This window comes from Salmo trutta, chromosome 21 (genome assembly GCF_901001165.1).
Source record: "Salmo trutta chromosome 21, fSalTru1.1, whole genome shotgun sequence".
NCBI lineage: Eukaryota > Metazoa > Chordata > Actinopteri > Salmoniformes > Salmonidae > Salmo > Salmo trutta.
The window spans coordinates 50,848,216-50,863,010 of NC_042977.1; the positions used below are offsets into that span (position 1 = coordinate 50,848,216).

The 14,795-nt window shown below is 49.1% G+C and overlaps 1 protein-coding gene across 4 annotated transcripts in view; it reads right to left on the reverse strand.

Moving 5' to 3' along the window:
• Positions 1 to 891: 891 nt before the first annotated feature.
• Positions 892 to 14,795, reverse strand: part of ndc1 (NDC1 transmembrane nucleoporin) — a 29,420-nt gene continuing 15,516 nt past the window's right edge. For 2 of the 4 annotated variants that reach the window (XM_029706087.1, XM_029706084.1), the window contains exons 9-18: positions 14,600 to 14,692; positions 13,756 to 13,837; positions 12,488 to 12,655; positions 9,963 to 10,220; positions 7,414 to 7,520; positions 7,242 to 7,292; positions 4,318 to 4,381; positions 4,113 to 4,213; positions 2,933 to 3,093; positions 892 to 1,496 (exon numbers count right to left, since the gene is read on the reverse strand). In XM_029706087.1, the coding sequence (XP_029561947.1) occupies positions 1,433 to 1,496; positions 2,933 to 3,093; positions 4,113 to 4,213; positions 4,318 to 4,381; positions 7,242 to 7,292; positions 7,414 to 7,520; positions 9,963 to 10,220; positions 12,488 to 12,655; positions 13,756 to 13,837; positions 14,600 to 14,692 (1,149 nt within the window). In that variant the 3' untranslated portion in view covers positions 892 to 1,432. The remainder of the gene's footprint in view (positions 1,497 to 2,932; positions 3,094 to 4,112; positions 4,214 to 4,317; positions 4,382 to 7,241; positions 7,293 to 7,413; positions 7,521 to 9,962; positions 10,221 to 12,487; positions 12,656 to 13,755; positions 13,838 to 14,599; positions 14,693 to 14,795) is intronic. The other 2 variants (XM_029706085.1, XM_029706088.1) reach the window with 2 other exon arrangements.

A 14,795-nucleotide genomic window follows, 5' to 3' on the forward strand; every position in this document is an offset into this window, starting at 1 on the left:
GCTCACTCACAATTTTGCCTAAGAACACAGCCATGAATAAAGAATGGTACCAACACATCCTCCAAGAGCAACTTCTCCCAACCATCCAGGAACAGTTTGGTGATGAACAATACCTTTTCCAGCATGATGGAGCACCTTGCCATAAGGCAAAAGTGATAACTAAGTGGCTCGGGTAACAAAACATAGATATTTTGGGTCCATGGCCAGGAAACTCCCCAGACCTTAATCCCATTGAACTTGTGGTCAATCCTCAAGAGGCGGGTGGACAAACAAAAACCCACAAATTCTGACAAACTCCAAGCATTGATTATGCAAGAATGGGCTGCCATCAGTCAGGATGTGGCCCAGAAGTTAATTGACAGCATGCCAGGGCGGATTGCAGAGGTCTTGAAAAAGAAGGGTCAACCCTGCAAATATTGACTCTTTGCATCAACTTCATGCAATTGTCAATAAAAGCCTTTGACACTTATGAAATGCTTGTAATTATACTTCAGTATTCCATAGTAACATCTGACAGATATCTAAAGACACTGAAGCAGCAAACTTTGTGGAAATTAATATTTGTGTCATTCTCAAAACATTTGGCCACGACTGTAGAATAGGAGTCACTCAGCATAGAATAAAAAAAAGAAAAAGTTATATTTGTTTATTAAAGTATTCTTCTCTTGTCGAGTTTAATATCCCTTCAAGGAATCAGACTTCCACATATTTCAGAGTTGGATTCTCTCCTGCGACACGCGCCAATAATAATCTACTACAGTAGTGGAAACATCACAGGTGGTGTTGAGGAATTACGCTGCCCTGTACCTGGCCTGGTCTGTGTGGCAGCGCCCTCTGCTGGGCAAAACACTTCTCTACAGATGTATACGCATCAACCAAAATGAGACCAAAGCATTTTTACAAAAGATTTTATTCATTCACTATGTAGTCATCGATCAAACGTGAACTCAAGTTGCTGGAGGCGACTTCCTAGATGTATGTCACAATCCCGTTCATTTGAGTTAAAGCAGAAAACAACATTCACAAGCATCTTTTGAAGCAATTTGTCAGATGGACAAAACATTATTGACAAGCTGATTACAAATAAATGTCTATTACAAACAAAAACCAACAAACAAGAACTTGGCAGCAACCTCGTTTCCTACGAACAGTAGTCTAGGCATCCAATTCGAATTTGGCACTTTCAAGATCTTTCAATAGGAAGCACAGCCACACACACACACACACACACACACACACAGCCAGCCAGCCACACACACACACACACAGCCAGCCAGACACACACAGCCAGCCAGCCAGCCAGACACACACACACACACACACACACAGCCAGCCAGCCACACACACAGCCACACAGCGAATATCAACTCCGTCACACTACCATTGTCATCAGCTAAGTGACAGATACTCCTGGGCCATGTCGCTCACGCGTTCACTCTTTATACTCCAGGAAGTGCTGCAGTCTCTTCCGATGTTCTGCTGACATCTGGACAGCGCTGGACACCAGGGACACACCAATCAGACAATCAGATCAGTGTTCGCAGGAGTAGGACAAAGATAAACTAACCTTCACAAGGGCAAAACATGATACACCTTTTCTATAGCAGTAGATGACCTGACCAAAGTCATTGTGGGACCAAAACATTAAGGTAATGTGTTGGAGCAATTGAGTGTTTGGCCTCTACTTGTGTGCTCAACTACCAGCCCCCCCCATATTACCGTATCTCTCAGGTCCGGCCCCCCCCCATATTACCGTATCTCTCAGGTCCGGCCCCCCCCCCCCCATATTACCGTATCTCTCAGGTCCGCCCCCCCCCCCTACTGCATCTCTCAGGTCCGGCCCCCCCCCCCCCCCCCATATTACTGCATCTCTCCGGTCCGGCCCCCCCCCCCCCATATTACTGCATCTCTCAGGTCCGGCCCCCCCCCCCCCCCATATTACTGCATCTCTCAGGTCCGGCCCCCCCCCCCCCCCATATTACCGCATCTCTCAGGTCCGCCCCCCCCCCCCCCCCATATTACTGCATCTCTCAGGTCCGGCCCCCCCCCCCCCCCATATTACTGCATCTCTCAGGTCCGGCCCCCCCCCCCCCATATTACTGCATCTCTCAGGTCCGGCCCCCCCCCCCATATTACTGCATCTCTCAGGTCCAGCCCCCCCCCCCCCCCCCTATTACTGTATCTCTCAGGTCCAGCCCCCCCCCCCCCCCCATATTACTGTATCTCTCAGGTCCAGCCACCCCCCCCCCCCCCCATATTACTGTATCTCTCAGGTCCAGCCACCCCCCCCCCCATATTACTGTATCTCTCAGGTCCAGCCACCCCCCCCATATTACTGTCTCTCTCAGGTCCAGCCCCCCCCCATATTACTGTATCTCAGGTCCAGCCCCCCCCCCCCCATATTACTGTATCTCTCAGGTCCAGCCCCCCCCCCCCCCATATTACTGTATCTCTCAGGTCCAGCCCCCCCCCCCCCCCCATATTACTGAATCTTTCAGGTCCAGCCCCCCCCCCCCCCCATATTACTGTATCTCTCAGGTCCAGCCCCCCCCCCCCATATTACTGAATCTCTCAGGTCCAGCCCCCCCCCCCCCCCCCCCCCATATTACTGTATCTCTCAGGTCCAGCCCCCCCCCCCCCATATTACTGTATCTCTCAGGTCCAGCCCCCCCCCCCCCCATATTACTGAATCTCTCAGGTCCAGCCCCCCCCCCCATATTACTGTATCTCTCAGGTCCAGCCCCCCCCCCCCCATATTACTGAATCTCTCAGGTCCAGCCCCCCCCCCCATATTACTGTATCTCTCAGGTCCAGCCCCCCCCCCCCATATTACTGAATCTCTCAGGTCCAGCCCCACCCCCCCCCATATTACTGTATCTCTCAGGTCCAGGACCGCATTAAAGTGGTGTTTAACTACATCTGCTATTCTTACTGGAGGTGTCCTCCGAAGGTGGTTGTGATCCTGTAGACGGCGGTCTTGAGGCTGGATCGCAGGGCGAAGCGGAGCGTCTTGTAACTGTCATCTCCCATACCACAGGAACAGTGACCTGGTTTAGAGGAGGTATGGGGTAGCTTGAAGTGACGATCCACAGCCTGGCGGACAGGGAGGGGGGTGAGGAGAGGGGGAAGGGGTGAAGAGAGAGAAGGAATTAAGGAAGGAAGACTGTTAGGCACTAAGCAGCCTTGGTATGGATGGGTTTGTGCTAACTAACATGTTGATTTCCATAATCGATCAGACTTAGTGAAACATTACAAGCCAAGGAGAGGTCAGTGGGAAGCAGCAGATACTGGACCATTACAAGCCAAGGAGAGGTCAGTGGGAAGCAGCAGATACTGGACCATTATTAGATTAAAACAACATTTATTTTAAAGTGAGAAGTATGCAGGTCTGAAGCTGTAAAATTAACTGCACATGTCTAACCTCCTGTAACACCAGCATGGTACTGGTGCGTTTCCTACCTCCTGTAACACCAGCATGGTACTGGTGCGTTTCCTACCTCCTGTAACACCAGCATGGTACTGGTGCGTTTCCTACCTCCTGTAACACCAGCATGGTACTGGTGCGTTTCCTACCTCCTGTATTCCTACCTCCTGTAACACCAGCACGGTACTGAGGATGGTAGGCAGTGTGCGTTTCCTACCTCCTGTAACACCAGCATGGTACTGGTGTATTTCCTACCTCCTGTAACACCAGCATGGTACTGGTGCGTTTCCTACCTCCTGTAACACCAGCATGGTACTGGTGCGTTTCCTACCTCCTGTAACACCAGCATGGTACTGGTGCGTTTCCTACCTCCTGTAACACCAGCATGGTACTGGTGCGTTTCCTACCTCCTGTAACACCAGCATGGTACTGGTGCGTTTCCTACCTCCTGTAACACCAGCATGGTACTGGTGCGTTTCCTACCTCCTGTAACACCAGCATGGTACTGGTGCGTTTCCTACCTCCTGTAACACCAGCATGGTACTGGTGCGTTTCCTACCTCCTGTAACACCAGCATGGTACTGGTGCGTTTCCTACCTCCTGTAACACCAGCATGGTACTGGTGCGTTTCCTACCTCCTGTAACACCAGCGTGGTACTGAGGATGGTAGACAGTGTGCGTTTCCTACCTCCTGTAACACCAGCATGGTACTGAGGATGGTAGGCAGGGTGGTCTGAACTATTCCATACTGGTCCTCAGAGAACGACGCTGCCACCAGGTGAGACAGACCTACAGTAAAGGAAGGAGGAAATTAGGCTAAAATCGAAAAATCATAACAAAATGTGAAAATCTGTTGTTTTCAGCCATTCTGATGAGTTTATGAATGAAAAGACCTTGCAGAGCCCATATGTGAAGCTGGCTGTCAGCGAACAGGGACTGGCTGGAGGCTTCTGGCAGCTGCAGGGAGAGACGACAATGAGTGAGGAAACTCAAGTTACATTACAGCTAACTGGGACGGCGTTAGCCACGGCTAACTGGGACGGCGTTAGCCACGGCTAACTGGGACGGCAGGAATCATAAGCTGTTAGCCATGGCTAACTGGGACGGCAGGAATCATAAGCTGTTAGCCATGGCTAACTGGGACGGCAGGAATCATACGCTGTTAGCCATGGCTAACTGGGACGGCAGGAATCATACGCTGTTAGCCACGGCTAACTGGGACGGCAGGAATCATACGGCGTTAGCCACGGCTAACTGGGACGGCAGGAATCATACGGCGTTAGCCACGGCTAACTGGGACGGCAGGAATCATACGGCGTTAGCCACGGCTAACTGGGACGGCAGCAATCATACGGCGTTAGCCACGGCTAACTGGGACGGCAGGAATCATACGGCGTTAGCCACGGCTAACTGGGACGGCAGCAATCATACGGCGTTAGCCACGGCTAACTGGGACAGCAGGAATCATACGTTGTTAGCCACAGCTAATAGGGACGGCAGGAAGTGATAGAGTGAATGACATCATACACTACATCTGAGAGAATGATAGCATATCGCTACTTTGACTCCAAGTATCCATTTTGTTTTTTATAAGGTATGGTTAGCTAGCGGTAGTCTGCATCAAAACTCCAGTATTTTCCATCCTACAGCTGTTCTCAATCTTCTTTTTAAATAGTGAGCCACCATGTTATTATCAAACCTCATTTTCTCATGACCTAGTCTCTCTGCAGCAGACATATAGTGTGTAATATGTTCGGAACGTTATTATTTGGCAATTTATTCACAACAAAAATCTCAGTACATATAGAATCGCAGTACATATGGTATCAGCGCCTACGTATGGTGATATGTTATGGGGAGGCCCCTGGCCAATCACAGCGGTATTAACACCACATAATGACAGCATGCTGGGACAGACAGGACAGAGGAAGGTGGAGGATATGACCGGTTTGCTTCAGTTGGAAGTGATTCAAATAACCACAACCATGAACAGCATACTATTGACCTGAATAGCTGCGCAAACGCCTCCTACCGCGGGGCTCCTACCGCGGGGCAAACGCCCCCTACCGCGGGGCCCCTACCGCGGGCCTCCTACCGCGGGCCTCCTACCGCGGGGCCAACGCCTCCTACCGCGGGGCCAACGCCTCCTACCGCGGGGCAAACGCCTCCTACCGCGGGGCAAACGCCTCCTACCGCGGGGCCAACGCCTCCTACCGCGGGGCCAACGCCTCCTACCGCGGGGCCAACGCCTCCTACCGCGGGGCAAACGCCTCCTACCGCGGGGCAAACGCCTCCTACCGCGGGGCAAACGCCTCCTACCGCGGGGCAAACGCCTCCTACCGCGGGGCAAACGCCTCCTACCGCGGGGCAAACGCCTCCTACCGCGGGGCAAACGCCTCCTACCGCGGGGCCAACGCCTCCTACCGCGGGGCCAACGCCTCCTACCGCGGGGCCAACGCCTCCTACCGCGGGACAAACGCCTCCTACCGCGGGGCAAACGCCTCCTACCGCGGGGCTAACGCTTCCTACCGCGGGGCTAACACTTCCTACTGGGTAGCTTCTGGCTCAAGGAAGTAGCTAAAGCCTTTTGACGTCATTGGGCCTTGACGCCATTGGTAATTTCAGCAATATGGAGTGTGGGAGCTTAATTAGTAGGGGAGGGTGGAGTAAATTAAGCATATTTTAAATTATTTTTTTTACATTCAGCATCATTCTGTCAAGGGAAATATAGTATTCTTTCTAACAAAGATATCTACATATATTTCAGGATGTTGTGTATCCCTGGAAATAATCAGAATTCATGTAAACAGTTTTGAAAACATATCTTCTCCACAAAGTGGTCTTTTGGCACAACCCAGATATGTTGTATGCCGGAATGATACAGCTCTTCTCTCAGTTGAATTAGACCAGGTAACTTCCAGCCTTAAGTAGATCATTTGTTAAGGATGATTTGGGGAAGAGCATGCAGTGAGCCCATGAGTTCCAGAGACGGCGCCCTAGCCCCGCAACCCAGAGACGGCGCCCTAGCCCCGCAACCCAGAGACGGCGCCCTAGCCCCGCAACCCAGAGACGGCGCCCTAGCCCCGCAACCCAGAGACGGCGCCCTAGCCCCGCAACCCAGAGACGGCGCCCTAGCCCCGCAACCCAGAGACGGCGCCCTAGCCCCGCCACCCAGAGACGGCGCCCTAGCCCCGCAACCCAGAGACGGCGCCCTAGCCCCGCAACCCAGAGACGGCGCCCTAGCCCCGCAACCCAGAGACGGCGCCCTAGCCCCGCAACCCAGAGACGGCGCCCTAGCCCCGCAACCCAGACGGCGCCCTAGCCCCGCAACCCAGACGGCGTCCTAGCCCCGCAACCCAGACGGCGTCCTAGCCCCGCAACCCAGAGACAGCGTCCTAGCAACCAGACAGGTCCTAGCCCCACAACCCAGACAGCGTCCTAGCCCCACAACCCAGACAGCGTCCTAGCCCCACAACCCAGACAGCGTCCTAGCCCCACAACCCAGACAGCGTCCTAGCCCCACAACCCAGACAGCGTCCTAGCCCCACAACCCAGACAGCGTCCTAGCCCCACAACCCAGACAGCGTCCTAGCCCCACAACCCAGACAGCGTCCTAGCCCCACAACCCAGAGACAGCGTCCTAGCCCCACAACCCAGAGACAGCGTCCTAGCCCCACAACCCAGAGACAGCGTCCTAGCCCCACAACCCAGACAGCGTCCTAGCCCCACAACCCAGACAGCGTCCTAGCCCCGCAACCCAGAGACAGCGTCCTAGCCCCGCAACCCAGAGACAGCGTGCAGGTACACACACCCTTACCTTGTTAAACAGATACATTATCAGCACCCGCTTTGCCAAGAAATGTTTAACCTGAATGGGACAATTACAAAGTTAATTAAAAAAAGGACCCGAAGTTTCATAATAGCTAAAATAATACAACATTAGTCAGTAGCTCCCAAATGGGAGAACACTTTGAGAAACAAGACAGTACCTGGTCCTTCCTGTTCTGTAGGAAGGTAACAAGGAAGGAGGGTTTGAGTTGGGCCTGGGACGGGCTGGTGGCGGGACCAGGAGATGGACTGCCGTTCAGCTGGGAGTCTAGACAGCCATAAAAACAGAGAATGGTCTGAATTCATAGGTCAATAAACATCGCTGTTGTTGACTCGTCAATATGAAAACAAATCCATGGTTCTGAAAGGTGAATGATGATATCTAAAATCACAGTTTATTGGTCACGTGTTTAGCAGAGGTTATTGCAGGTGTAGAGAAATTCTTGTGTTTTTAGCTCCGACAGTGCAGTAATATCTAACAGGCTGACTACACCGCTCGCATCGCGAGCGCTGCAAAATACATTTAGAAATCTATATTATTCAATTATTGTACCCACACCGCTCGCGCGCGCCAACGAGCGTCTGCGTTGCCAAGGGCTAAAATAGAAGTCCTTTCTATTTCTGACGCAGATCGCGCTGCAAGTCCTGCCTCTCCCATCTCCTCATTGGTTTATAGAAGCAGGTACCCACGTGCCATCTCCTCATTGGTTATAACCAGATGGGTGACTGAAAGACGAACGAGGTCAGTGGCGGTAATGCACCTAATTTATGAAAAGTTGCCAATCGCAATATAAAGTCCAGAGAAGAAAAAGCCTGGAACGAGGAGAGACGATTAGAAACGATTCAGTTGATCGTTTTAGGTCTCGATTAATTGTCGGAGTAGAGTAACGGTTTCACAACATATTCCTCAAAAACACATAAATCTAAGTAAGGAATGGATTAAGAATAATTATATACAGTCGTGGCCAAAAGTTGACACAAATATTAATTTCCACAAAGTTTGCTGCTTCAGTGTCTTTAGATATCTGTCAGATGTTACTATGGAATACTGAAGTATAATTACAAGCATTTCATAAGTGTCAAAGGCTTTTATTGACAATTACATGAAGTTGATGCAAAGAGTCAATATTTGCAGGGTTGACCCTTCTTTTTCAAGACCTCTGCAATCCGCCCTGGCATGCTGTCAATTAACTTCTGGGCCACATCCTGACTGATGGCAGCCCATTCTTGCATAATCAATGCTTGGAGTTTGTCAGAATTTGTGGGTTTTTGTTTGTCCACCCGCCTCTTGAGGATTGACCACAAGTTCTCAATGGGATTAAGGTCTGGGGAGTTTCCTGGCCATGGACCCAAAATATCAATGTTTTGTTCCCCGAGCCACTTAGTTATCACTTTTGCCTTATGGCAAGGTGCTCCATCATGCTGGAAAAGGTATTGTTCATCACCAAACTGTTCCTGGACGGTTGGGAGAAGTTGCTCTCGGAGGATGTGTTGGTACCATTCTTTATTCATGGCTGTGTTCTTAGGCAAAATTGTGAGTGAACTCACTCCCTTGGCTGAGAAGCAACACTCACACATGAATGGTCTCAGGATGCTTTACTGTTGGCATGACACAGGACTGATGGTAGCGCTCACCTTGTCTTCTCCGGACAAGCTTTTTTCCGGATGCTCCAAACAATCGGATAGGGGATTCATCAGAGAAAATGAATTTACCCCAGTCCTCAGCAGTCCAATCCCTGTACCTTTTGCAGACTATCAGTCTGTCTCTGATGTTTTTCCTGGAGAGAAGTGGCTTCTTTGCTGCCCTTGACACCAGGCCATCCTCCAAAAGTCTTCGCCTCACTGTGCGTGCAGATGCACTCACACCTGCCTGCTGCCATTCCTGAGCAAGCTCTGTACTGGTGGTGCCCCGATCCCGCAGCTGAATCAACTTTAGGAGACGGTCCTGGCGCTTGCTGGACTTTCTTGGGCGCCCTGAAGCCTTCTTCACAACAATTGAACCGCTCTCCTTGAAGTTCTTGATGATCCGATAAATGGTTGATTTAGGTGCAATCTTATAGGCAGCAATATCCTTGCCTGTGAAGCCCTTGATTGACAGAGGAAGAACAATGATTCCAAGCACCACCCTCCTTTTGAAGCTTCCAGTCTGTTATTCGAACTCAATCAGCATGACAGAGTGATCTCCAGCCTTGACCTCGTCAACACTCACACCTGTGTTAACGAGAGAATCACTGACATGATGTCAGCTGGTCCTTTTGTGGCAGGGCTGAAATGCAGTGGAAATGTTTTTTGGGGGGGGTTCAGTTCATTTGCATGGCAAAGAGGGACTTTGCAATTCATCTGATCACTCTTCATAACATTCTGGAGTATATGGAAATTGCCATCATACAAACTGAGGCAGCAGACTGAAAATGAAAATTTGTGTCATTCTCAAAACCTTTGGCCACGACTGTGTGTGTGTGTGTGTGTGTGTGTATGTATGTATCTCAGAGCGGCATTGGACTAAGATACAGTGGCATAGTACAGAAAACAGTACATACATATGAGATGAGTGATGCAATATTTACAAATAATTAAAGTGCTTAAATATGATACCACTCATACTACACACTCCATTGGCTCATAGTAATAATAGTAGTATTGCTAGTACAATACTACACTAGTCCATTAGTAAAAATCAGCCATATGTGGCCCCTGGGCTGGCCCTCACCTGTAGAAGCAGACCAGAGTTTGGGGCCCCTCCTCATGACGTGAGGGCTCTGGATGGAGCTGAAGCCGGGAGACAGGGGCCCCTGAGGCTCCAGGGGGCCAGTGAGGCGCCGCAGGGCGGGGGAGGAGAAAGGGCTGTCTCGGTCCGGGGTAAAAGGGGTGGTCAGGGGAGTTCGCAGCCCAGAGGATCGCAAGAACACTGAGCCAGGGGTTCTGATCAGGACGCTGGGCCGAGGAGTCTTCATATCGTCCATACCTACTGGAGGAGGAGAGGTCAGAAGGGTGTTTTTAAAAAGGACTAAAACACTATTAAAAAAAAGTGATCTGGCCACAACCCTGGTTCTGGGGAGATGGAGTGAGCAGGCCCAGCACTAACACCGCTGACTAATCAAGGTCTTGATGAGCAGTTGATTAGAGGACTATGTTCATCCAAGGATGTAAAACAAAAAAGTTCCACATTCCATGATTGGCTGACCACTGACCATGATTAGAGCCCTGAATGCTGATTGGCTGACCACGGTTTGACGTTGGTTCAGAATGTAAACATGATTATAAAAACTGGGTGGATCGAGCACTGAATGCCGATTGGCTGACAGGCGTGGTATATCAGACCGTATGACAACATTTATTTTTACTGCTCTAATTACGTTGGTAACTAGTTTATAATAGCAATAAGGCACCTCGGGGGTTTGTGGAATACATGGCCAATAAACCACGGCTAAGGGCTGTATCCAGGCACTCCATGTTGCGTCGTGCTTAAGAACAGCACTTAGCCGTGTTATATTGGCCATATACCACAAACCCCCGAAGTGACTTATTGCTTAAATATAGAATAATATATATATATATATACACACACACACACACACACATTTTCCCAGGTTGGTTAACCCTATTCAGAAGATTAATCAAAACATACATACATACATACATACATACATATATATATATGTATATATATACACACACACGTTTTGATTAATCTTCTGAATAGGGTTAACCAACCTGGGAAAATGTTAACATAATGCACTTGCCCTATACACAGATACCACAGTCTATTCAGTCCTTTACTTTTTACACATTATGCAACATTACAGCATTAGTATAAAATGGATTACAAAAAATATTTAAAAAATACTCTATTTACACACAACACTCCAAAATGACAAAGCAAAAACAGGTTTAAAGATTGTAGCAAATGTAGATAAATCTTGCTTATTTACATAAGTATTCAGACCCTTTGCTATGAGACTATAAATTGAGCTCAGGTGCATCCTGTTTCCATTGATCATCCTTGATGTTTCTACAACTTGATTGGAGTCCACCTGTGGTAAATTCAATTGATTGGATATGATTTGTAAAGGCACACTCATGTCTATATAAGGTCCCACAGTTGACAGTGCATGTCAGAGTAAAAACCAAGCCATGAGGTCGAAGGAATTGTCCGTAGAGCTCCAAGACAGGATTGTGTCAATTCACAGATCTGGGGAAGGGTACCAAAAATCTGCAGCATTGAAGGTCCCCAAGAACACAGTGGCCTCCATCATTCTTAAATGGAAGAAGTTTGGAACCACCAAGACTCTTCCTAGAGCTGTCTGCCCGGCCAAACTAAGCAATGGAGGAAACCTGGGACCATCCCTATGGTGAAGCATGGTAGTGGCAGCATCATGTTGTGGGGATGTTTATCAGAGGCAGGGATTGGGAGACTCGTCAGGATCGAGGGAAAGACAAACGAAGCTAAGTACAGAGAAATCGTTGATGAAAACCTGCTCCAGAGTGCTCAGGACCTCAGACTAGGGCGAAGGTTCACCTTCCCTCAGGACAAAGACCCTAAGCACATAGCCACTCCTGCGTTGTCTTGGCTTCGGGACTTGAACCCAGCCAGAGCCCGGACTTGAACCCGATCAAACATCTCTGGAGAGACCTGAAAATAGCTGTGCAGCAACGCTCCCCATCCAACCTGACAGAGCTTGAGAGGATCTGCAGAGAAGAATGGGAGAAACTCCCCAAATACAGGTGTACCAAGCTTGTAGCGTCATACCCAAGAAGACTCTAGGCTGTAATCGCTGCCAAAGGTGCTTCAACAAAGTACTGAGTAAAGGGTCTGAATACTTATGTAAAGAAAATGTAATAAAGTTAAACATTTCTAAAAACCTGTTTTTGTTGGTCACTACGGGGTACTGTGATGTCACTACGGGGTACTGTGATGTCACTACGGGGTACTGTGATGTCACTACGGGGTACTGTGATGTCACTATGGGGTACTGTGATGTCACTATGGGGTACTGTGATGTCACTATGGGGTATTGTGATGTCACTATGGGGTATTGTGATGTCACTATGGGGTATTGTGATGTCACTATGGGGTATTGTGAGTAGATTGATGAGGGGGAAAAAAAACAACAACTTCATTCCATTTTAGAATAAGGCTGTAATGACATATGGAAAAAGTCAAAGGGGTCTGAATACTTTCTGAATGCAGTGTAATGTTCTTCAGAGAGAGTGACAGAGCAGTGGTATAGCTACCGGAGCTTTCCGAGGAGGTGGTGGACCGCTTGTTGCTTCCTGTAGACTGGGACTTGGCCCGTCCGTTAGTAGCTACAGTGTCATGGTGGGTTACCAGCCGCTCAGTCAGGTCAGACAACAGAGACAGACACTCCTTACTCAGGGCCGTCCAGATGTGAGGGTGGCCGCCTGGGGAAAACAAGAGAACGACAAAGAAAAGTTACCTTCTGGGAATTACATACAGAAAGGGAAACATTTCTCTAGATTCCACATCCCCAAAGTCAAAATTGGCTATATCGTAAAAATTCCTAAACAACTCAAATTTGCAACAACAAAAAAATGTCCCAGGGTTCTACAGAGTTCAGAGGGAATTTAAGATGGTCATACCAACGATAATTTAGCATTTTAAGATCCCTGTAAGGTATAAAAATATACACACACACATATAGCTTGAGAAAAATCTGCAGAGAAGAATGGGAGAAAATCCCCAAATCCGGATGTACAAAGCCGATAGACAAATTCCAAGACAACTCAAAGCTGTAATCGCCGCCAAAAAGGTGCTTCTACAAAGTATTGAATCAAGGTTGTGAATACTTACATAAATAACATTTCTCTATTTCATTTTCAATAAACGCGCCAAAATTTCGAAAAACATGTTTTCACCTTGTCATTATGGGGAATTGCGTCTAGGAAAAAACCCTGATTTAATCCATTTTGAATTCAGGCTGTAACAACAAAAATGGGGATTAAGTCGAGGGGTAGGAATACTTTCTGAAGGCACTGTATCTATAGATTAACCAGATTTTTTTTAAATGGGGAATTTATTAAAACGAATTAGATTTCCACGGGGGCACAGAGATCGACTCGGGGGTTAATTTAAGGTTAGGCATAAGGTTAGCAGTGTGGTTAACGTTAGTCTAAAAATGTCAGAAGAGAAATTGTAGAAATGGGTGGGGTTTAGCCATTACCCTGGGACTACCGGTGGGGACATTACCCTGGGACTACCGGGGGGGAGGAGAACATTACCCTGGGACTACCGGGGGGGAGACATTACCCTGGGGACTACCGGGGGGGAGACATTACCCTGGGGACTACCGGGGGGGGGAGGAGAACATTACCCTGGGACTACTGGTGGAGAGAACATTATGCATACTGAAGAGTCAGTTGATGAGTGTAGACAGTGCTCTTATTGTTTTACTGTCAGTGATGAGACACAGGAAGTCATTCTGTAATGTGAAAGTATAAATATCCATTAGTTGTATTTATGCAGGCAGAGCAGCGGGGGTCACCTGGTTGGCTGAGACTGAACACCTCCAGACGTCTAGAAGGAGAGTGTTGAGACAGCAGAGCCAGGTCCTGGAGGGCTAGAAACTAACAGGACAGAGGTAGTAGGGTTAACCAGAGGGCTAGGATCTGACAGGACAGAGGTAGTAGGGTTAACTGGAGGGCTAGGATCTGACAGGACAGAGGTAGTAGGGTTAACCAGAGGGCTAGGATCTGACAGGACAGAGGTAGTAGGGTTAACTGGAGGGCTAGGATCTGACAGGACAGAGGTAGTAGGGTTAACCAGAGGGCTAGGATCTGACAGGACAGAGGTAGTAGGGTTAACCAGAGGGCTAGGATCTGACAGAGGTAGTAGGGTTAACCAGAGGGCTAGGATCTGACAGGACAGAGGTAGTAGGGTTAACCAGAGGGCTAGGATCTGACAGGACAGAGGTAGTAGGGTTAACCAGAGGGCTAGGATCTGACAGGACAGAGGTAGCAGGGTTAACTGGAGGGCTAGGATCTGACAGGACAGAGGTAGTAGGGTTAACCAGAGGGCTAGGATCTGACAGGACAGAGGTAGTAGGGTTAACCAGAGGGCTAGGATCTGTCAGGACAGAGGTAGTAGGGTTAACCAGAGGGCTAGGATCTGACAGGACAGAGGTAGTAGGGTTAACCGGAGGGCTAGGATCTGACAGGACAGAGGTAGCAGGGTTAACCGGAGGGCTAGGATCTGACAGGACAGAGGTAGTAGGGTTAACCAGAGGGCTAGGATCTGACAGAGGTAGTAGGGTTAACCGGGGGGCTAGGATCTGACAGAACAGCTAACTGGAGGGCTACAGAACAGAGGGTATGGTGTAAATCGCTTACCTTCAGTATCATTGGTTGCATGCCAGTGATAACTTTGGGCAGACACTGGTGAGCATCCTCTGTGAACGTGGACTGGACGGGAAAACTGTAAACCTGCAAGAAATGATCATTATCAAAAACAGACTCCTCGTGGAATGATCTTGTCTACGGTACTAAGCAGACAGGTTAGCAGACAGTCCAGCAGACAGTCCAGGAC